This window comes from Mirounga leonina, unplaced genomic scaffold (genome assembly GCF_011800145.1).
Source record: "Mirounga leonina isolate KUSES-001 unplaced genomic scaffold, KU_Mleo_1.0 Mir_125, whole genome shotgun sequence".
Lineage (NCBI taxonomy): Eukaryota > Metazoa > Chordata > Mammalia > Carnivora > Phocidae > Mirounga > Mirounga leonina.
Genome location: NW_023270305.1, coordinates 75,494,929 through 75,519,034, shown reverse-complemented (window position 1 = coordinate 75,519,034; position 24,106 = coordinate 75,494,929). Strand labels below are relative to the sequence as shown.

Sequence of the window (24,106 nt, the reverse complement as noted above, 5' to 3'; positions counted from 1 at the left end):
TTTATTCATGTATTGTATCACATTGATTGATTTGTGGATGTTGAACCAACCTTGCAGCCCAGGGATAAATTCCACTTGGTCGTGGTGAATAATCCTTTTAATGTACTGTTGGATCCTATTGGCTAGTATTTTGGTGAGAATTTTTGCATCCACGTTTATCAAGGATATTGGTCTGTAATTCTTCTTTTTGGTTTTGGGATCAAGGTAATGGTGGCCTCATAAAATGAGTTTGGAAGTTTTCCTTCCATTTCTATTTTTTGGAACAGTTTCAGAAGAATAGGTATTAATTCTTCTTGAAATGTTTGGTAGAATTCCCCTGGGAAGCCATCTGGCCCTGGGCTTTTGTTTGTTGGGAGATTTTTGATGACTGCTTCAATTTCCTTAGTGGTTATAGGTCTGTTCAGGTTTTCTATTTCTTCCTGGTTCAGTTTGGTAGTTGATACACCTCTAGGAATGCATCCATTTCTTCCAGGTTATCTAATTTGCTGGCATAGAGTTGCTCATAATATGTTCTTATAATTTTTTTTAGGGGTGCTGAGGGGCTGCTCCCCTTTTATTATTGACAGGAGGTTTCTCTAACGAGTGTGACACCCCTCCCCTGTGGGGCCATTGTCCGACCTGTGCGTTGTCCCTTCAAGTACCCTCTCAGAAGAAGAGCCCCCACATCTGCCTGCCAATGCCTTGTCGATCATAGAGGATGTTGAACTTGTTCACGAACTGGTTCATGGTGTTGCAGGTTTTGGTGATGGTGCCAAGGTAGGCCATGAGCCCCACTTCATTGCATTGATCGTAAAAGTCTGTCTTGAACTTGTCTGTGCTGAGCACTGGGAGGCAGTGACATAGAGCAAAGGCCTCCCGCAGGATCTCATGGTTGAAGGGGACCTCTCCCGCTTCGGAGGCCTTGACGTACTCCAAGATGAGCTTGACCTGGCTGTGCAGCATCTTAATGGCGCTGTGCTGCGCGATCAGGTGCTCGGCCACAGTGGAGTTCTCCCCGTTGCCCGTGGCTGTCATTCGGGCCACGTGGTCGACGCCAACGCGTTCGGCTTCCTCCGTGGCCAGAGTGTAGGTCAGTTCGGCAAACAGCATCGTGGCCTCTCCATTGATTATATCGATGACAGACTCAAAAACACTGACGGGAAGATCTATGTGCTTCGTCATAGGGTTCAATTTAAGAAAGAGCGCGCTCTCGATCTCGCACACCTGCTTGTGGACATGGATGTCGGAGGGGTCAGGCGGCCCCCTGGTGGTATACCAACACAGAAACTCCAGGTCCTTGAACACCTGTTTGAACTGCTCCTCCTTGGTGTAGTAATACTCCTTGTCAATGATAATCTTCTCCTCCACGGTGTGGGAGACCAGCTCAAAGGAGTTCATCACCTCGATATTTCGGCCCTCCTGTTTCTTTGGTGTTGGTTGTGATCTCTCCTCTTTATTCATGATTTTATTTATTTGGGTCATTTCTCTTTTCCTTTTGATAAGTCTGGCCAGGGGTTTATCAATCTTGTTAATTCTTTCAAAGAACTAGCTCCTAGTTTTGTTGATCTGTTCTACTGTTCTTTTGGTTTCTATTTCATTGATTTCTGCTCTGATCTTTATTATTTCTCTTCTCCTGATGGGTCTAGGCTTTATGGCTCTTCTCTATTTTTATTTCCATTATGGGTTACTTTTCTGTATTTTGACGAGATTCTACTGATGGAGGAACCAAGACTGTCCAGGTAAACAGTTGGCTTCCGTTGGACCATGTTAGAAGCAATGGGCACGGGGTGAGTGGGTGAAGAGAGGGTGCCCGGACAGCAGTGGGTGTCCCTGGAACAAACCAAGACCTTCGCACCCCTTCTTGGCTACCCTCCTTCCTTTCCACTCCTGACACTGCCCTTTATCATCATGGCCACCAGCAAACCCAAGAAATGAGAGGAAACCTGGAAGATGTTTGGAGAGGCCCCCATGGTGGGTGCAAATTTCTTGGGGGGGAGGGGACCACTTCTGAGTTTGCTGCATAGGACAGAAGGTAAGAATCATTAAAAGGAGAGAAGAAAGGGGGAGCATGGTGGAGAGAAGAAAGGGGGAGCGCGGTGGAGAGAAGAAAGGGGGAGTGCGATGGAGAGGAGAGGGAGGGGCAGAGGGGGAGGAAAGGTGACCGGGGAAGGGGAGGGAAAGCCAGGGAAACAGCTCTCAGTTTCTGGGACTAGAAGCCAAACGTAACAGTGACATCTGAAGGTGCAGTGGCCTCAGGGCTGCTAAAAACTTGCTCATTGCATTTGGCCCCTCAACCAGCTGACAGCTCGGCACCCCTCCCGCTCTGCCACCTCGCACCTCCCCCTAGGCACAGGGTCACACAGGGAAACTCCACTTCCCATGTTCTTAGCGACTTCCCCGTTCCCTCTCCATTCCCATCCAGACAGAACTCATTCAGGACCTCCCCAGCCTTCCTTCCATCTGGCTCCATTCCACTTCTCAAGCCCCAGCAGCTCCCCTAGCTCATAGCAGCACCCCGAATGCTCATGCTCTGGCTTCTAGCCTGCACCTGCCTCACCAGCTTCCTCTCCCACCACCCGACATTGAACCCAGTGCCTCTGCCACCCAGAGGTATGGTGCCCCCCCCGGGGCCAACCAGGCTTTTCCTCACAGCATTGCACAGGTTGCGCCCTCTGTCTGGAACAAGAAAACCACCACCACGGAGGAGCGCATGTGAGCGCAGGCACAGGCTATCCTTTCACCCTTTGAGGTAGGCACCAGGATCATCTCCGTTGTTCCAGAGGAGTAAACTGAAGCTTTGAGGGGTTCACGGGCTTAGGGCCATCTGGCCTCTGTGGGAAAACCTACTAGATAAGGAAAGAGTGAGGGGGAGAAAAAAGAACTAGCACACACTGAGCACCTACTGTGTACCAGAGCTATGCCAGCCATGGATGTGTGTTCCGGACCTAAGAGGCTATGACTTGAATGCCAAGCTGCCTCATTTTTCTAGAACAGAGATTTTTGATTTGTGTTTAGTTAAAGGAGAGATACCCTGTCTTCTGCAGACTTTGTTAGCTTGTTTTTTATCTGGTGTGATAAGGTAAAAGAGTTTCTCTGTCTGCCTCTTTCCTCATTGTCAACCTTTTTTGTTCCTTTGCTTGCAGCTGTTGTCTGTATTTGAGGCTCACGAACCACTGGCAGGAAGAGCTCTAGAGAATTTGGGAAGAAGGGGGGTTGGGGAGGAGAGACAAAGGTGTGTGGTTTCTCAAGAAGCAGGGAGACATAAGGAAAATAGAAGTGTTCTTAAGTGTGTCGCCTGCAGCCTTGTCAGGGAATATTTCTTTAGATGGCTTCTTCTTCCCCTCCCTCATGCCCAGCTGGTTCTTCATCATTTTTTTAACATCTCTTTGGGGACAGGGACATGAAAGTGAACAGCAGGTCAAAGTCAGGAATTCGGGGTTCTGGGGTGGTCTGGTCTGATAGGCTCCCTTCGTCTGCGGCTGTGCCCTTCATGGGGGCAGGTGAGGCTGGTTCACAATTCCGGTCACATCACCCACTGCTGGATGACAGCATCACCCCTTCATCTGTCCATTTACATTTCAAACCAGCACCTGCCTGCTCTTGATTAATTATTTAGTAATTCTGGTCACTTGTGAGCATTTCTGAGCTCATATTTCACGTAAAAGGTCCAATCCTTTTTTATCCAAATCTTTTTTCCCTGGATCCTTGTGTAGTTTTTGAAATGAAATGGTACGTATTCCTTTTGAGCCCCCAGCACTGACGTGTTGGCTCCTCTCCTTGGCAGCAGTACACCTAGATATTGGGTTAACCGGGGGGGAATCTCCCGTCGGGCTCCCCCTCTCTGCCTACCTCTGACCTTGGCCAACTCCCCCGTCGTGGGAGCTCCATTTTTAAGTAAGTAAATAAAGGGGTTTGGAATGCTGAGTCTCAAGGTCTTCTCTATGTTTAATTATTGAGGGGATCTATGAGAATCACAGAGGGACATGGGCTTTAGAATTCAAGAGAATTTGAGGGGTCTCCACTGGCTCTGGCACTTATTTGCTTATTTCCGTGAGACATTGGATAAGTTAGGTTACCCATCCACATCTTACTTTCTTTACTTTTACAATGGGGATGGACATATATAGGTGGCAGGGTGGGGGTGGGGTTTAACAGGAATGCATGAAACGACACCAGCCACAGGTACTGAGTGTGGACTGTGAGGAAGATGGCATACTAAGGAGTTAAACTTGACCTTCTCAAACAATGCAAATAAAACAGTTGGCACAGAATCAACCTTCAAGAAGAGTTAGGCAGTTTATTATGGGGTTACCTTGACCCCAGGCAAAATTCTTAACCATACCAGCTTGGGGTAGTGGGAGCACCACATGGCCAAACCACCTCAGTTCTCAGAGTTCGAAACCTGAGGTTTGTCCTCTGAACTTTTGAATTCTGGTTCTAACACTTATTAGTTGTGTGATGTTGGAAAAATTTAATTTTCCCCAGCCTTAGTTTCATCATCTGCAGAATGGTTCCGATTCAACCTAGCTCAGAGGGGATATGGTGAAAAAATTAAATGCCAAAGGTGGAAACATCTGGCAGATAGTAGGCATGCAACTGATGACTTTGCTTTCTTAACATCATGATAAATTAAGGTCTGTTCATAAATGAGTTCCTATCAAATCTCAAGACAAAGAAGGAAAGTCCAGATTTTTTCTGATTTGTCACCAAAAGTATTATTAGGTTTTCAAGAAAACAGAGGGCATCCTTCATCACATAATAAAACTGAATCTACTGTTTTTTCTGGCCAGAAAAAAAAAAAAGCATAAATACAACTGACGTCGATTCTCTGTGCATATTGCAGCTTGTCTCCCTGTTTTATAGTTTTCGGAAACCAAAAGTCCATCTGTCTCGAAGACTTTCCTAGTCTCTAGAAGAGAAAACACGGTCTTGATATAGTCGTGCTGTTTCATGTGGCTGCCTCGGAGCCCCCTTGTACGCTCCCCTTCTGCTGGCAAGGGCATGAAGCCAGGATGCTGATTTATGGCTGCCTCTGTCCCGGCAGGTTAACCCCTATCACCTGTCACGCTGCTGTGTTAATTTCATCACGGCCTTCCCCCAGCTCTTCCGTGGTGAGAGCACAACAGAGGACATGCAGCTCGATGCACACTGCTCATTGATGCCCATGTGAAAAGAACAGCTAGAATGTCCTGGACACCCGGGCCCTTCCTTCCACAGTGTTTATACAGTCCCGAATCAATCAGAGAGCCATCAGTCTATTAAGCCCATTAACGCACAGCACACTGCATTACTTGATGGAGAGGCTTGTGCTTGAGAACGTTAAAATCTTGACTTATTTTTCCAGTCCTGGCCCCCCTTTTACTCATTAGTTCTGAGCTACACACTTTGTATTTCAGTTCAAATGTCCCCTTCCTCCATAAGAGGCAGACAGAGGGAGCAGGCTCTGGGGAGGTCAGCAGGGACCTAAGTGGCAGGAAGGCAGAGTGGAGGGTGGAGCCTGGGGAACCCTTCCTCAGGGCTCCTCCCTCCATGTATTCGTGGCTGCTCCCCTAGCCCACCCTCCCTGGCCAGTCTCAGGTGCAGCCCCAATGTCCCTATGACATGGCAGATGCTTCAGTCGTAGAGGTGTGGTTGGCAACCCTCTGGACCTTATTTCCTCCATTTGAGATACCAAGAACAGGATGACCCATGCCTACTTGGCAAAGTTTGTTAAGAAGATGAAATAAAACAGCTTAAATACACAGGTGTTAAAAAGAAATCTCTGCCAACTGAATAATAATAATAATAGTCGGAACCCCACGGCCAAACTCTGCATGGCTGGCAGTGGTGGTCCCAGGAGGTGGGGTGGTGGCCTGACCCTGTCTGGTGACCTCCCATCAGTCGTGGGGGATACTGGCATGTGGAACGGCCAGGAGGCCAGGTGCCGCCTGGCTGGAGCTGCTTCCCCCTCTTACTCTCCCCTTTTGGCCCCGGTCGGTAGCACGAGCCACTGTGCCAGCAGCTGGTATCTTCAAGATGTGGCATCTGGGGACGGAGGGGCCGGCTGAGTGTGTGGGGTGGGCGCTGCCCGCCTACCTTCCACGATGACTCAGAAGGAATACCGAATACTGCTTTACTCTGGGTGAGTCCTAGACAAGTGCTGAGTTCCTGTGTGGGGTGACTGTTCTGCATGGAGGGAGGCCAGAAGCCTTTTTTGAATAATAATCACTTTTCCTATATCTTCTCATGGCTGCTGAAGGTGTCCCTTGGGCCAGCACACTAGGCAAATATGGCAAAGCTCTGAAGCTTTGTCGTGGTTCCCATTGTTTTTGTTTTGTTGTTGTTGTTTTTGTTTTTTAATTAAGTCTGGGAAAACTGTGACAATATCCAGGCACGATGGATAATAGTCAGACTGACACTGCATCTTCATTTTGAAGAGCATGTAAATGGGAATGAGATGATAACACTGTTAAAATAAGATTAATGACATAATAAATGCTAACATCCCCGACGATGGCAAGAAATATAACGAATGGCCAAGGCGGGTGATGTGGAAATGTTGCCGGTGACCACATAGGTATAGAAGGTTACTACCACGGAGGATGAAGTTGGGCTGTGCATGAAACGGGATCAAGAGTCACTAGCCTCAGCAAGACAGAGCTTATTTTCCTTTTGCATGAAAGTCTGGACGTAGATGGTCAAGGGCTCTGCTCGTCTTACCCTCCACTCCTTTGTGTCTCTCTTTGAGAGTGAAGATAGCTTTGCTTGCTTGGCACACTACGCTCCAGGGAGGCCCTTCTTCCATCTCTTGCTGCTTCTTTCTTGTGCTTGCGTGTGAGCTTCCATTCCCAAGGACATCTCTTGGTCCAAGGTAACTGCTCCAGAGCTGCCTAACACACCTGCATTCCTGCCACCAAGAAAGAGGGATGGGGAGGATGTGGCAAAGGGCAGATGCCCGCTGTTACCTGCAGAAGGTTTCCAGAAGCTCCTACACAACACCCTCATCTACACCCCCCTGCCCAGGCCACAGTCACGTGACCACACCTAGCTAGCTCTGTCCTATAGCCAGTGCTTTGCAAAGACCAAATCTATGGAAGAAGTGGAGAATATACTGGGGGGAGGGCACTGGTGGTCTCTACTCATCATGTAATTTCAAGACTTCTAGAAAGTGCCTTTTGCCTTCCCTTCCACTTAGCTGATGCCTAAAGTTTCTCAACAGCATTGTGTCTTTCTCTAAGACATAGTGGACTTTCTTATACTATCACCAGTAGAGGTGTGGTTGGCCACACCAGGTCATTTGTAGGGTTCTTGGTGCTAGTTCTTTCCACCTCAACCCCCCTCCCAGCAACCCCCCTAGCCCAGCTGAGCTGGTATCATGGTAATATCATGTCTTTCTGCTGTCCATGTTAGGAGAGGGTAGTAGCTATTATAACAACCAACACGTACTGAAGCTTACAACACACCAGATCTTACACTCACAGTTAGGTTTTTTATTTATTTTTTTCTCATTTAGCCCCCAGCAAAGCCCCAGGAGATGAGTGCTCTTAAAAGAGATGCGGACTTAAAGCCAGGATCCACACTAGCCCTTGTGCTCACCATTATGTCACACGGCCTCTCCTTTATCCTGTCTGATCTCCAGGTAGGGCCAGACCCTATGTGGATTCTAGCGGAGGAAGCACATTTTTCTGGGTCTTGGTTCTGAGTGTGCGAGTATGAGGAGTGGAGGTGAGGTTACCAAAGCTATGCTAAATATCCAAATGAATAGGCAGTTTGGTAGGTTCCCTAAGAGGTGAACGCAGGTGGACTTTTGCCATAGGTGTTCGGGAGATGTAATGTCAAGGCACTAGAAGGGACACTAAAAAAAAGAGGTAATTGCTTCACTCCAGCTGCATCTGCTCCCGTCTGGTGTAGCTGGAGCCCTTCACCAGCCTGCATTCTGGCACGGTGAAGGTCATGTCCCCGTGGGAGTCAGCTGTCAGCAGGGCTCCTGCCCTTGGGGATCTGGTCAGCTTGGACTGGAATCCTCATTCCATGTCTTTTTCTTAGCGCTTGCTTCCTTAAGCCTTTTTTTGCTTCAATGCCTGGATGCTACTTTTCCGACGTCAGTGTTTTTCATCAAAGGTCACTCTTACCCATACTGTTTCAGAGTTTAGTAGATTCATCAGAGACTAGAAGGATTTCTAGGGAGATATCATTCTGGCGTGAGGTCTTCTTTGGCCCCACCCTCCTGCCTTTCCCCTCCCTCCTCTGGAGTAACTTCAGCTTTATCTGTCGAACACACGATTCCCCAGCATTTGTGAATTTATATCCAACCACCGATTAAAGTATTTTCCTCACAAAAACTGATTCCTTAGGCTATCCGAGATTCTGGAGGAGGAAATGTTCCCTTCTCTTGTTACTCTTGATGTTTTGGTGGCTAGACTGATACAGCAGGAATTCATCTGTATCTTCAGGGAAGAAAGAGATGACACGATGTTGGTGATGAAAGAGGCTTGGCCTATCATGTGGGCTTGAAGGCAGGGCCTTGGGATCATGGTGAGTTCATTGTCCCTGAAGCAGTGGGACTTGCTGTAATCTTCAGAGGTGGCAGTCACTAACAATTTTAAAGATGGTTGCCATGAAGACATCTGCTCCACAGTGTATGAGTTTGGCCATTGGTGGGAGCGATAGAGATGCCTAGTGCTTTCCATATCTGGTCTCCCTTCATTCCTGAGCACATGGGAAGGCTCAAGCTGCCCTGAAAGTAGCTAGAGCCCATGGGACTAGATCTGCCCAATGGGCTCTGAGTGAAGAGACTTGTCATTTTTGGTCTCAAGCAGTTAAGAGTTTTCCATACTCTTCCTTGTGAGCCATGTGTTGAAATAATAGCAGAAACATTTAGGAGGAGCCTGGATCCTTGAGACAGTAGGTGGATGAGAGCCCCGCTGACCTGCTTTGGACTTGGCATGCACAAGATAGACACTTCTCTCAGGTGATGGGTGTTCAGAGAAACACCAACAAACAGAAGAGCTCCTGCTATTTTGGCCTTTGTTACCATAGCATGCCATAGTAAATCCCGAATACAGGTAAGATGGAATTTATATAGATTGTGCTCAGCTCTACCAGTGAGATATTCCTGGATGTCTAATAGATTCCAAAGTTTGGATGGTCAGGGGATGTTTTGGGATTAGAAGAAAGCAAGAATTCCCTGCATCTTTTATTATTTTTGTTTTTCTTTTTTTCCCTTAAGTGGCCATCATTTCCAAGACACTGGGTGATAAGGCAGCTGGTGCTGAATAGAAACACCAACAGAGAATTGGAGAGAAACACTTGGTAGGATGGTTCCCAAAAACCCCCTCAAGCCTCTGCTTCCCTAATTGATATGCTGTTCTGGAACAATTCTGCCTGACACAGTGCTCCGGCAGGTTAGTAAAAAGGAGAATGTGGTGCTGAATCCATATGTTGCCATCCCACCTTTCACAGAGCAGCCGAGAATCCAGGCTCTGTTTCCACTACTAATCACCAAACATAACAATTAAACACATATCACTCCAGACTAGAAAACCCCAGAAGGATACTCTATGTCCATTCTGTTCAAGTCTGAAATCTGTTGTGGATATTGGCAAAGTGGCACAAGCAGTTAGGGAGGTGGGAGAGGGGACGGCAACCCCAAAGATGATTAAGGTAGCAGAGAATTTGCACGTTCTGCTCTTGGAAGCGCAAAGAGTGCCGAATATGGTGCCTAATACAGCACAAAGTATTTCTTTATGCAATGGTGACTCTCAGTTAAGAATGAACATGTTCATTAGTAGTAGAGATTGTTTAAAAATGCATTCTGCTGTGCAGAAAGAGTATGTGAATCCTTGTCTTTATGATCTTCTCCAGCACAGAGAAAGGCAAGGATCGGGACAGCTCAACCTACATACGATGTGCGTGCCTCCCCATGATGATCCAAGTTTAACTCTGTCCGGTATTCTCTGATGCTGTTCCTGGGGATAGGGACACTCCAGCCACACAATCGCAGCTGACGACATCTGCAATCCTTCCTTCTAGTGATGAAGCCAGTCACTAGAAGGCGAGAGGGTACGTAAGCAATCCTATCCATCCTTGTGCATTATCTGTGCAGCTTCTAGAAAACTATTTTTGATAGAAGGAGGCACTGAACTAATACAGGAATATAAGAGGATATACTTTGCTAAAGAGGAAACCTCCTTCTAACTCCCAGACAGAATCCAGAGCTTCTGTCTAACTAAACCCTTCCTTTCTAATCTGACTTTTTGGAGTTTCACCTTAGAATATGGGAAAGGGTCTCTTGACTTTAGTACCTCTCAGAGAGAAAGGTATGTCTTGACTCCCTCAGCAAGGAGCTTCGGGCACTGTCCCTGTGTTCAGTGACCCTGTCCCTGATGGTGAATTCTCAGGTTCTCCAGGTGGGTGGGCTGCCAGTGTTTACTTGTTTTATTGAGAAAGGAGAGACTAAACAAATGAAACCTTTCTACTTTTTTCTTTCCAGGATGCTCTCCAGGACAATTCCTGTGAGCCTGACTCAGAAGACCAGCAGTCTGTCCGTGAACCTGTTACCCTTGAGAATTTGATCTTCTTTCCGCAATATCTTGTGATGTCCTCTTCTTCCTCTTCTCTGACTTCCTATCAGCTTTTCTTTTTCTTTTTTCTTTTTAACCAGGTTTTGTTACAATTTATTTTTATTTTTTAATTTAATTTAATTTTATTATGTTATGTTAGTCACCATATATCATTAGTTATTGATGTAGTGATCCATGATTCATTGCTTTCGTATAATGCCCAGCAGCTTTTCAAATGGTGGATTTAGAAAAACTGAAGTTATTCTAGCATTGATTATGTGGTCTCAGATTCTCACAACTAGTTTTCCTCCAGATGAATATTGGGAAGAGTTTGGTAGCAAGCTATATGATGACGGAGGAACACTGGAATGGGAGCCCAAATGTGTTGTAAACTGGGGCAGGTTACTTCATCTCTCTGACATTTTGTTTCATCCACTCTAGATTAGAATGTGGATTAAAATGCGTCTGACTACCAATGCCTATAAGTCCTAAAAACCGTGCTCCAGAGGAGAAAACACACACAGGCAAATGTGTATTTATTCACTCTTCCACCATGCTTTTGTAGACTGGTTCGAGAGAGTTCTGAATTCACTAGTAATAGCATTATTTTAATTTCATATTGAAGACACAGTTCCAATAACTTAACCATAAGACTTGTACACTGGCTGACTTCCATCCTTTTCCTAATAGAGTAGATTAATTAATCCAGACAATTACTGTTAAGGAAAGGAGCAAGGTTGGAATTCTCTAAGAAATTTGGTGGTTGTACATCTGATATGGTTAACTTGCAAGACCTCAAATGGAACATTTTAATTAATTATTTCGGTTACTATTATATTTAGATAGTGCTGGTTGGGTGTAAATCTATTAAAATTATAAAGTTTGGGTCAATTTACCAATGAAAAGGATGAGCCTCCTTCTACCTTTTCTTTTTTCTTTCTATAACCATAGCAATTAGAGAAATTATGTCATGATATTGGGCAAATAAATTAGTCAATCCCAGCCCAAAAGTAGTTGAAAAGCAAACCATTAGAACCCTCTCCCAAACAGAGGCCTGTTGGGAAGCAATGTATAAATAGAGCAAAGCTTATGAAATGAAATAGACAGGATATAAAATTTCCATATACACAGTCCCCCAACAAGGACTTTTCTTACGTATGTCGCCATTACCTTGATAAGATTGGGAGTTGGCCAGTGGCTTTATAAATTTAAAGCAAATGGTGACAATTAGGTCCTTAGAGTACATCCTCATTCCTCCTTTATTCACTTCAGGTTCATTATTTTGGATTTTTCATTTATATTTTTGTGTTTATGGTCGTTGGAGGAGGCTGAGTACTACATTTTGACAGTGGAATCTGAAAGAGTCACAATTCTAAATTCTGGTAAATACTTCTTGATCATAAAAAAAATGTCTTAGTTTTAACTTAGATTACTATCTCATTGGTCAAGCCCTTTGGAGTAGATTATATTTTATTGAAAGGTCAATCCTCCCAATTCATGGTATTGAGGTCTACTTTTCAGAGGTTCAAACTGTGGGTGGTTTAGTTCATATCCTTTACCGCAAAATGAAAATTCTGGGATTCTCATCAGCTTTCTCCCAAAGCAAACCTTTAAAGCTTCCCCAACACATGTAAAAACCAAACTTTATGAGGATCCAAGACCAGCCAGGAAATTTTAACAAAGACTAAATTTTAGAACAGCTAATCTTTAGTTGTGCAAAGGACATTGCTAAACTTCTGGGTTGGAAGGTATCCTGATCTACCTAATTCTATTTATGAAACTGCATATGTGCTTTGAAACTCCATTTAGATCCAACTCTTTCAGCTAGAGATGGAAACCATATGTGTGTCTAAGGCCCATATGTTAGGGCTTGGAGAGTCTTAGATTTTGTTTTGATTTCCAACTCAGCATCATTTTCAGATTTGGAGGCATCTGGGTATGTCCTTGACCCTCTGTGTCATGCGGCGATATTTTTGTTATCCATTTTTCTTCTTCTTAGATGATACCCATCTCCATATGCTTAGAAAGGTGTTGTGGCCTTTCGTTCTCAAAAGATTACTCTAAGGAAAACAGAGAATCAAAGTAAATATGTGGAAAAATCAAGTTCACAGTCTTACACCTGGGTGAAACAGTATTTTGTTTATTGTTTACATGAATTCATTAGGACTTCTTTTTTCCTTCGCTCACTGTTTCTTTTGTGTAGTGTGGACTTCCATTTCTCCTGCACACGTGCCCAAGGATTGTAGGCATACCCCAGTGGGAAGATGGCTAGCTGACCCCCAAATCTATTTCCCCATTCTTTTGAGGTAATAATCTAGTTGCAGTCAGGCACGTGGCCTCTCAGCTAGGGACTGTCTTCCAAACCTCACGGGTAGGCATGTGCTGAAGTTTTTACAGATGAAATGTGAGCAGTAGGGATAGGAGACATTCCAAGGCCCATGCCCTAACACACAACCTTTCCCTTTGGTTGGTACTAAAATACAGAATAGCTTAAAACCAGCTGCAAATGCAGATGATGGCAGTATCCCGGGGGATGATGGATAAACGCAATGGAAAGAACTGAACTCTTCTAATTTCTGCAAGGAGCAGAGCCACCTGCTGACCCACCTTACTATTGGATTGGCAGGAAAAAAGCTTCTTTGTCCTTAAAATTAGCTTTTACCCTAAAATCATGTGTAGAGCTTAGGGCTCATGCAATGATATAACTAAAGGAAAAGAAATTCTTTTCTGCATAGAACGCAGAGAGATTCTTAGGTTGTGGGGACAAGGCTTCAACAGGAAATAAGTTCTCTGAACAAAATATTTAGACATCCATTTGGGGAAAAAAATAGCCACTGGTTATTTGGCCTGATGGTATTGAGAGTCAGAAGAGTTTTTTATTCAACACAGGAACTCATTTTTCTTCTTTGTTGGTTGGTTACTTAAAACTCTACTCATGACATTTTTAACAATTGAGTCAATGACAGGGGTAGTCGTTGTTGAAAAACATCTCTTTAGTGAAAGGTGCAGATGTAAGAATGAAAAGGAAAGTAAGGTTTTCTTGAGGGAAGAAGATCAGGGATCTTCTCTTGGTAGCTCACCTCCCCAGGGGCAGGGCTTGGTGGGCAGCTCCTGGGGTCTGGCAGGTAAAATCCGGTGGCACCTCAGTCTATGATTTTGCCTGACTTAGCCTTAAGTCCCTAAACTGTAATATGTCAATGATGACACCCATCTCATTCATTTTTACATTTGGTAGATCATCTGCACTAATATCTCTGTGGTATCTGACACATAGCATGTGTTCAGTAAACGATGTTCTGAGGTTAAGGGTGACTTCTCACAAGTTCCCATTGCTGACGGTGGTTACCGGGTATGGGGTGTGGAGGCAAGGACAAAGATCTGTGTTTCCATGAGAGCGAATAAGGAGGGGTTGGACTTCCAGATTGGCTTTCTTCTGATTTATTCAAGATTTCAAGAACCAAGGTGTGCCAAGCCTTTGAAAGATCTCAAAAGATTAAGATGTTTTTAAACATAAAAAATATGCTATATGGGGCGCCTGGGTAGCTCAGTTGGTTAAGCGACCAACTCTCGGTTTCAGCTCAGGTCCCAATCTCATGGGTGCTGAGATTGGGCCCCCCTCGTCTGGCTCTGCCCTCAGTGGAGAGTCTGCTTAAAGATTCTCTCCCTCTGCCCCACCCCCAGCACGCTTTCTGCCCCCTAAAATAAATAAATCTTAAAAAATGTGCTCTATATTTTTGCATTTTTCATAGTATTTCAGGATTTGCATTTGACTGGATGCATCATATTTGATTGACAGAGTGTAGTCCAAGGGAATGTTTGAATACACAAACACATTGTTCAATGGGACAAGCTTGTGTGATGTTTATAATGGTATCAAATATATAAAAAAAAACACTGGGTATTTTGTAGACAGATGCCATACACCTTTTTTTGTTGTTGTTGTGCATTGTATGGTTTAATCAGATGGTACAGTGGAGGACTTTGTGCAAAATGTGGTAAGTGGTAGGAAACAAAGGGTGAGCTCTGATGTAAAGACACCGAGGGCTGTGATGCAATTTCTTTTTCCTTTTCTTTTGTTTAAAATCAATTAATTAACATATAGCGTATTATTAGTTTCAGAGGTAGAGTTTAGTGATCTATCAGTTGCATATAACACCCAGTGCTCAGTACATCACGTGCCCTCCTTAATGCCCATCACCCGGTTACCCCATCCCCCATCCCCTCCCCTCCAGCAGCCCTCAGCTTGTTTCCTAAGAGTCTCTGGTTTGTCTCCTTCTCTGATTTCATCTTGTTTTATTTTTCCCTCCCTTCCCCTATGTTCATCTGTTTTGTTTCTTAAATTCCACATATAAGTGAAATCATATGATAATTGTCTTTCTCCAACTGACTTATTGCACTTAGCATAACACCTTCTAGCTCCATTTCATTTTTTTAAGTAAGATTTCATTTTTTTTGATGGCTGAGTAATATTGCATTATATATATATGTGTGTGTGTATATATACACTACCTCTTCTTTATCCAGTCATCTGTCAATGGTCCTCTGGGCACTTTCCATCATTTGGCTATTGTGGACATCGTTCTATAAATATTGGGGTGCAGGTGCCCCTCCGAATCACTATGTTTGTATCCTTTGGAAAAGTACCTAGTAGTGCAATTGCTGGGTCATAGGATAGCTCTATTTTCAACTTTTTGAGGAACCTCCATACTGTTTTCCAGAGTGGCTGCACCAGCTTGCATTCCCACCAACAGTGTAGGAGGGTTCCCCTTTCTCCGCATCCTCGCCAACATCTGTTGTTTCAGGACTTGTTAATTTTAGCCATTCTGACTGGTGTGAGGTGGTATGTGAGGCAATTTCTATTCAATCTTCCATGTACTTTGGTTTTGAAGACAAATCATCATGACCAGGCTCACGTCTATCTTAAAGCTGCATTAAGAGTGACTTTCCATATGAAAATTCAGAATTCGAGAATCACATGTTTGCCCTGGGATGATGACAGGTGTGGTTTTAGAAAATCAGTTGATTGAGAAGATTTGGTTGTAGTTGAAATGGGCATATATATATTAAATATTTAAATTATTAAATAACAATTGAGTGCTGAAAAGTATGAGTCCAGAAACAAATACATATGGATTTACAAATCTACAAGGATGCACTGTACATTCAGTGACTGATTTATTCATTTGATAAGACTAAGGCAAATGTTGTAGATTTATCATCCATGGAGCAATTGGTCTCTTTAGCCCTGTGGCCTACCAACTGTATCTAAAACCTGACCAACCATTTTGCACATGTCTGTCATTAGGCTGCAAGGAAAAACAGGCATGAGAGGGAGGTGTGGATTGGTGGATTGCTGTTATCATTCCAGGTAAGACAACTCGACATAGCCCTTCTGATGAAGAGGTACAAACTTGCAGTTATAAAATAAATAAATCACAGAGATGGAAAATACAGCATAGGGAACATAGTCAATAATATTGTAATAACATTGTATGGTGACGGATGGTGCCTACACTTATCATGGTGAGAACTGAGTCATGTTATAGAATTGTCAATTGCTGTGCTGTACACCTAAAACTAACAAATTACTCTATGTAAGCTCTACTTCCATAAAAAAAGAATGCAATAGACCTATTTGAAGGCTACATCTCCTGTTTTCCTCCTACATCTCGGGCTGCCCCTTCTGGGGCTCTTAGTCTCTTAAATGAGGGTTTCTTCAAGGCACCTTACAGACCATCACAATTTTTTCATCCTGGGAAATCTCATCCATTCCTGTGGTTTCAGTTTCATTTACACTCCATACCTGCGCTCTCCAGTGCAGAGCTCCCTATCAAACTTCTGATGCATCTTCAGATTCACTTACTTATTAACATGCCTGTCTGTCTCACGGCCCCTCAAATTCAAAATGTCTAAATCTCATTTTATCACTTCATCTTCACGTCTTTCCTCTAATCTCTGTCTTCGCTGGTTCTCCCTCTTTATTTTCACCCAGGATGCTCCTTCCCTCAACTCCATCCCACAATCAGTCAATCCATCATTCCATCACAGATCAGTCAAATTTCCATGTTCCTGGGCATTCCTTCATTCAGGTCCCCATTCATTTCCCACCTGACTTTTCCTTCAAACTTCCAGTTTCCTCCTGCTGGAGGATCCGTTGCAATCCCCCTGCCCATACTTTTCCTTCATACCATTTATCTTGGTTTGCAATCATATACTTGTGTGACTATGTGATGCTTATCTCTGTCTGTAAATGTGAGTTCCAAGAGAGCATGGATTGGACCCATTTTGGTTCGCATTGTCTGGTTACCTAGCAGATGGTAAAAGTTTAGTTCATATTTGATATTTGCTGAATGAATAATTGAATTAATCTGGTTTCTTGTTATAGTCTGATCACACACTCTGTTTTCAGTCTTTCTTTTATATATTTCACTTATCATCTTGCAAAACATCTTAGAGCACATCTAGTCATGCCATGGCCCTCCATATCATCCTTCAATGAATGATAAAATCTGAACCTCTCCACACACTTTAGATTTTCTTTCTTTCTTTTTTTTTATTTTAGAGAGAGAGAGCGTGAGAGAGAAAGAAAGAGAGAGAAAGAGATTACGAGCAAGGGGGTGGAGTAGAGGGAGAAGCAGACTCCCTGCTGAGTAGGAAGCCCGATGTAGGACTCGATCCCGGGACCCTGGGATCTTGACCTAAGCCGAAGGCAGACGCTTAACTGACTGAGCCACCCAGGCATCCCACACACATTAGACTTTCATGATTCATCCCCATCAAAGTCTCCAGTCTCATTTCTTTTGTGCCAGAGCGGAGGAAGGGACAGAGGGACAGAGGGAAGGGAAGAGAGAGAATCCCCAAACAGACTCCACACTGAGCATGCAGTCTGATGTGGGGCTCAATCACAGGACCTCCAGATCACGACTTGACTGGAAATCAAGAGTTGGACACCCAACCGACTGAGCCACCCAGGCACCCTGCCTTTCTTTTATTTTTGTTCCTTGCCTCCTTCCTGTCTCCCATCCCCATCTTCTTCTGCTCTCAAACCCTCCTAGCCTTGCTAACTCCTCCTCATCCTCCAGGTCTGGACTTAGATACCTGTCAGGAATCTTTTTGTGACCTCCCAAGATGCTTCATGAACTTGCTTGGTGCCTCTGCAGTAATTTGCATATGTCACCATACCCTGAATGATAACACTGATCTGTTATGTGTCTTTCTCCCCACTGTACCCTGAGAGTAGAGTCCAGCACCTGGAAAAAGGAGATGATCAACGCATGTTACTAAGTGAATGATAGATGGATGTGTAGCTCTGAGTACCAGGATGCATGGTGCTTTCAAGGGACAGGGCTGTCTTGGAATATGCTGAATTAGGACTAGTGTAGACACATGGCTACCTTGGGCCACTGAGTCCTGCCAAAGTTGCTCTCAGTCTAACTGGATTCTTCTGCTCCTGCTCCCCCACTTCAATAATTAATAAGAGAAAGGATGAGGGAGTGAGGGAAAGTAGTAAGTGCACAATGAGGAAGGAGGAGTGAGGGTGGAGAATGGATAAAAAATATACAGAACGACACAAAGACAGTGATAAAGAGCTTAGTGGTGTTATCGCTCATTATAGTCTGAGTGATTTGTGATCTAAATTGTTCCATAGTGACAACATTACTGTGTGATGGAGTTCCCTGACTTTGTTTTATTGGGATGTGGTTACTCTATGGAAATGGCAAAATTCTTTGGTACTTTGGGGAATATGGATCTTAATTCCAGTGATCATTCTAATTCTTAATTCTAATTCTGGCCAATCACAGAACTGCCTGTTGTCTTGGTCCCTTTATTTTTTTTTTCCTCATATAGCTTAATCAGAGTTGGATTTTCAGTGATAACTTGCTCTTTTTTGGTACCCAGGGTAATTTTTAGAGCAGCTTGAGCTTGGTTAATTTTTAAAACTTCAGAGTAATATGCAGCAGAACTCCTCTTTTCACTTATTGGTAACTTTCAAAACATTGTGCCTCTTAATTGAAATTTCCATGCTTAGTAACAGCCCAAACTAAAACACTTTTTAGGAAATCAACAGTTAACACATTTCACATACTTTTCAGGTAAATTGAAGATGGATGGTATTTGTGCTTTGTGAGTAACATTTCAGTTTTTCTAGTTACTAGTGAAATAAAACACCTAAATCTAAAAGCCCAGAGATACATAGACATAAAGGTCGGGGAATTTAAAAACAAACACTTTAATTAAAAAGAAGCTGGGGCGCCTGGTGGCTCAGTCAGTTGAGCATAGGACTCTTGATTTCAGCTCAGGTTATGATCTCAGGGTTGTGGGATCGAGCCCCAAATTGGGCTCTATGCTCAGAATGGGGTCTGCTTGTCCCTCTCCCTCTGCTCCTTCCCCTGCTTGCAAACACACACTCTCAAATAAATAAATAAATAAAATCTAAAAAAAAAAAGAATCAAATACTGTTAATCTATCACTTGGTCATTGCTGATTTCCTATATCCTGAAGATCTATCTTTATCCCCAGTTAAGGCTATGTTTGTATTTAATAGTGAAATATGCCGTGAAAGCAATAAAAGTAATTTGTACTATTATGTTCACTTGAGTTCAATTCAGCAGATGTTTCTTTTTAAATATATATGTGTATTTCTTAAAATAAAGATTGTGTATATTTAAGGTGTATGACATGATGATTTGATATACATAATACAGTGAAATGATTACTGGAGTAAAGCTAATTAACATACTATCTTTTTTTAATGGATAAACTCCCCCCCCCAAGATTTATTTATTTCAGAGAGAGAGAGAGAGCGTGAGCAGGAGGGGCAGAGGGAGAGGTAGAGAGAGCATCTCAAGCAGACTCCCTGCTGGGTGTGGAGCCTTTCGCTTGACTCGATCTCATGACACTGCGCTGAGATCATGACCTGAGCTGAAACCAAGAGTCAGAGGCTTAACCAACTGAGTCACCTACCACCCCTAACATATCATCTTCTTATATAGTGATCGTTTTGTGTGTTTGTGTGTGATGAGACCACGTGAAATCCACTCTTAGCAAATTTCCAGTATTCAAGATGGTATTAGTCATCACCCTGTCCGTTAGAGCTCTAGACTTGCACATCCTACTTAACTGCGACTTTGCACTTTTTGGCCAACATCTCCCCATTTCCCCCACGTCCGCCCCCCTGGTAACCATTGTTTTACTCTTTGCCTCTATATATTTGACTTTTTTAGATTCCACCTATAAGTGAGATCATGCACTTTTTTTTTTTTTTTTCTGTGTCTGGCTTATTCCAATTAGCATTATGGCTTCCAGGTTCGTCCATGTTGTTGCAAATGGCAGGATCTCCTAATGGAATTATATATACATACCACAATTTCTTTATTCATTCATCTGTCAACATACATACACTTGGGTTGCTTCCATACCTTGGCTATTGTGAATAATACTGCAATAAACATGGGGGTGTAGCTATCTCTTTAAGGTACTTATTTCATTTACTTTGGTCATATACCCCAAAAGAGGGATGGCTAGAGCATATGACAGTTCTATTTTTAGTTTCTTGAGGAACCTCCACACTGTTTTCCATAATGGCTGTACCAGTTTCCGTTCCTGCCAACCATACACCAGGGTTCCCTTTTTTCACATCCTTGCCAGCTCCTAGCTTTTATTTCTTTGATAATAGCTATCCTAACAGGTATAAGGTGATAACTCACGGTTTTCTGCAAACCTTTCTGGAGTTCTCACTCTCTGCCAGGTATTGAGATAGTAGAAGGGATTAAAAAAATGGTCATACCTTATCTCTGCTTTTGAGAAACTCTGTCTCCTCTGTGGGAGACCTGTGTCTCAGTTTTCTATGGCTGTTGTAACAACTAACCACAAACTTAGTGGTTTACTGAAAACAACACACATTTGTTATCTTACAATTTTGACAGAAAGATGTCTGAAATGTGTCTCATAGGGCTGAAAGCAAGGAGCAGGAAGAGCCGTGTCCCTTGTGAAGGTTCTAGGGGCGAATCCACTCCTTGTCTTCTCCAGCTTCTAGAGTCTCTCGCATCCTTGCCTCCTGGCTGCATCGCTCTGATCTCCCCTTCTGTCCTCGCACCTCATTTCTGCCTCTGACCCTCCTGCCACGCTCTTATAAGGACACTTGTGATTACATTGAACCCACCAGGATGAGCAAGGATAATCCCCCTATCCTTAATTTAGTCACATCTGCCATGTCCCTTTTGCCGTGTGAGGAAGCATATCCATAGGTTCCAGGGATTAGGACGTGTACATCTTTGAGGCCATTATGCAGCCTATTACCACATGTATACCACCAAAACATCATATGCCTATTTACATGTTCCTAGTCATGCCCTTCCCTTCTGCTAAATAGTAGCAGGCAGCTCACGTAGTCCTACACACCATGCCCTGACCACACAAACTAAAACACAAGATGACAAGCAATGTAAGATAAGCCCTGCCAAACATTCCTTTGGAGAAAACACTGGAAACAAAGGTTTTGAATTGTAGGTCATATAGCAACTTGACCTTGAAGTATAGGATGATGAATTAGAGTACTGGAGGTACAGAGCCATGGAGAAGTGAAGCCGCATGGAGTATCTGGAGAGTAGCAGGCAATTGGGTTTGGTGGAAATGAATGTGTGTGTGTGTGCATGCGTGTGTGTGTGTGTGTGTGTGTGTATGTAAGGGACTGGGAACCAGGTTGGGGGGTCATGGATGACAGGAGACCTCATATTGAGCAAGGAGAGAATGGTACCTGGGCTAGAGTCTCAGGGCAGACTAATATTTGGGGGACGGCCAGAGAACGTGTAGGGAGTGAAAGAAATCAAGAACATACTAGAAGGAGGAGGACACGCTGGTCTCATGGAGCCAGGGAGGAAATTGCCAATCAGCACAGACATTTGCTGCTGTATTTCTTTATTCTCTGAGATGAGAAATAATGCTTTGCTTTTTTGTTGTTGTTGTTGTTCTGTAAGAATTTTCCTTGTAAAAACTTACAAAAGGAATTCAATGAAAAAAAAAGTAGCTAATTTATTTGTGGATCCCAAAACTTGGTTTAGACCAACCAATAGCCATAGCAGGAGCCTGGTGCTCCCCACAAAGGCCCCCTTACTCCAAACACTTGCTCCCCCTCTTCAAATGGTGCTTTGTCCAGGCTGCATGCAACTCCTGGCCTTCTATCATAATTCTAATGGCTTTTTCATTGTCAAACAGAAGGGCATAAAGTATCAGAGATGAAAAAGACAGCTTCTAGAGAGTCAGAGAGAAGAAAAGCCTTGAGGCAATGGTTTGGATACTTGAAGCCAAAAAAAGTAATTTTTCTTAATTATCTGAAGATTTTTAGATGAATGGAAAACTTTAGACTGGGATTACTCAGAAAACTGATTCGGGACTTCAGACTGCATGGGTAAGGGTTTCCAGAAATGAAGTTTCTGTTCCTCCAAATTGTCCTGTCTCCTGTGCCTGACTAATCAGAGCGGTGAAAGGGATAGATTTGGAGTCTGCTTGTCTGGGCTCACATCCCTGCTCAGCTCTGCTCACTCACTACGTGACTGTGGTCAAACTGCTAGGCTTCTCTGTGCCACAGTGCCTTCATCTGCAAAAGGGAAAAATGATAGACTGTCCTAGCCCGGGTGCTCCTAGAGGCTGAATTTGAACAGAGGGATCTACCTGAGGTGTTTATGTGAAAACGGGACCCCCAACAGCAAGGGGGAGGACATTGTGCTCCCAGTGTTAGATGGGCTTGGGCCAGATCGTCATGGTTTGAGGGAGACGCCCTAGATGAGATCTTTGCAGATCGAGGGGGAAGAGGAAGGCTGCTCTCCTCTGGCAAGAAGGACATTGCCTCTGCTAATGCAGAACCCTGCGGGTCAAGACTCTCAGGCTCGGGGCACCTGGGTGGCTCAGTCGGTTGAGCGGCTGCCTTCGGCTCGGGTCATGATCCCAGGGTCCTGGGATCGAGCCCCGCATCGGGCTCCCTGCTCGGCAGAGAACCTGCTTCTCCCTCTCCCTCTGTCTGCCGCTCTGCCTGCTTATGCTCTCTCTCTCTCTCTGTCTGTTAAATAAATAAATAAATAAATAAATAAAAATGAAGAAAAAAAAAAAGACTCTCAGGCTCAGGGGCCAAACACCAACCCCCCCTTCCCGGACTTGGACACAGGAGACCTGCCCTAGCTGTGCACTCTGTCTCCTCTGGGTTCCCACCATCCTTCATTTGACCGTGACTGTGGTTCTCAGTGGTCTGCTTACAGCTTTTTCTCCTCACCTGCTGCTATAAAACGTCTCTTGCTTTCAAGCCTATCTTGCAGTAAGCGCTGACTATCTGAGTCTATTGTTTTACTGTTTGATTTGGGACTTCCTCATATTCACTTAGAAAAAATTAACAGACTTAATTTTTTTACGGCAATGTTAGGTTTATGGATAAACAGAGCAGCAACTATAGAGGAGTTCCCCTGGACCCGCTCTACCCATCCCCCACTTGCACCTCCCTGACAGAATTTCCTCCATTAGCCATATTTGCATTAGTGTGGCACATTGTTACACTTGATGAGCTGGTGTTGATAGGCTCACAATAGCAATAATACCAATAAAATTATTTAACTGCAATCCATGCTTTCCATTAGGCTTCACCCTTTGGGTTGTACATTCTATGGCTTTTGCCAAATGCACGATGACATGTGTTGTTTTCTTTTTTTTTCAAGATTTCCAAAGCAACCCCCCCCCCCCCCCGCAATATTTAAAGTCAGCACTGCCCTGCGCCAGGTAGGTGCCAGGCTATTGTTAACCTCTGCTGCACTCTCCTCCCAACCCTCCTCCCGCCAGTCTCAGGTGAGAGTCCCAGGGACCGTAATCGGCTCACCCCACTCACCCCCAGTGATGACATCCTTCTTGCCACCTGATGCCCAGTGATCCAGCTCCACTACGTTATCCTGAGCAACTGCTTACTAGAACTGCCTGTTACCCAGTGTCCCAGCTTGGATGGTCCGAAAGCAGAGACCACAGACAAGGCTGATGTGTGAGCAGTTGATGGGTGCAGGAGTAGGGAGCTGGGGGAGAGAGGCTTGGAAGGAGGGAGAACCTGTACCGAGGAGGTGACTGAGGAGGCCGTGGTGCATGGCTGACTGCTCGGTCCTGGGGACCTTGTGAGATGTGTCTCGGAGCTGTATGCCTTTGACCCCAGAGTGGCCAGCAGCCTTGCCCTTCTGTGTGGCATGTGTGGGAGTGCTGAGCAGGGTTCTGTGAGCCCACCTGTGGCATCAGAGGAAGCCAGGATGGGAGGGAAGAGGTGCAGGGAGCAGAAGCCCCGTCACAGTGCACTTGAGCTTGTAGCCCACGTGAGAGGGGTCCCTGCAGCAGTGTTGGGCTGGGAGTGGATGGGGGTGGGAGCATCTGAGGTTGCAGTGCTCACGGGGGTGGTGTGAAGTCACAATAGAGGTATGTAAAGGACCCAGGACATCACTGGTGTATGGTGAGCTCTAAAGAAACACTGGCTCTGATGGTGATGATGATGGTGATGATGATGAAGGTGACGATGATGGTGATGATGGTGATGATGATGGTGATGATGATGGTGATGGTGATGATGA

At 44.4% G+C, this 24,106-nt stretch overlaps 1 protein-coding gene across 1 annotated transcript; it reads right to left on the bottom strand.

The window, feature by feature from the left end:
- Positions 1-519: 519 nt before the first annotated feature.
- On the bottom strand, positions 520-1,745 carry LOC118007580 (COP9 signalosome complex subunit 6-like). Its single transcript, XM_035000566.1, has 2 exons — positions 1,668-1,745; positions 520-1,404 (listed from the first exon to the last, which is right to left on the bottom strand). The coding sequence occupies exons 1-2, from the start codon at positions 1,743-1,745 to the stop codon at positions 646-648; spliced, it is 837 nt and encodes a 278-aa protein (XP_034856457.1). The 3' UTR covers positions 520-645.
- Between the last annotated feature and the right edge of the window lie 22,361 nt (positions 1,746-24,106).

What these genes read in the sequence shown, in the direction of transcription:
- LOC118007580 (XM_035000566.1), bottom strand. Translation starts at nt 1,745, where the DNA reads ATGGTCCAACGGAAGCCAACTGTTTACCTGGACAGTCTTGGTTCCTCC. An exon ending in TCTCGTCAAAATACAGAAAA is followed by an intron (nt 1,405 to 1,667) that starts GTAACCCATAAT and finishes CCAACACCAAAG; the next exon opens with AAACAGGAGGGCCGAAATAT.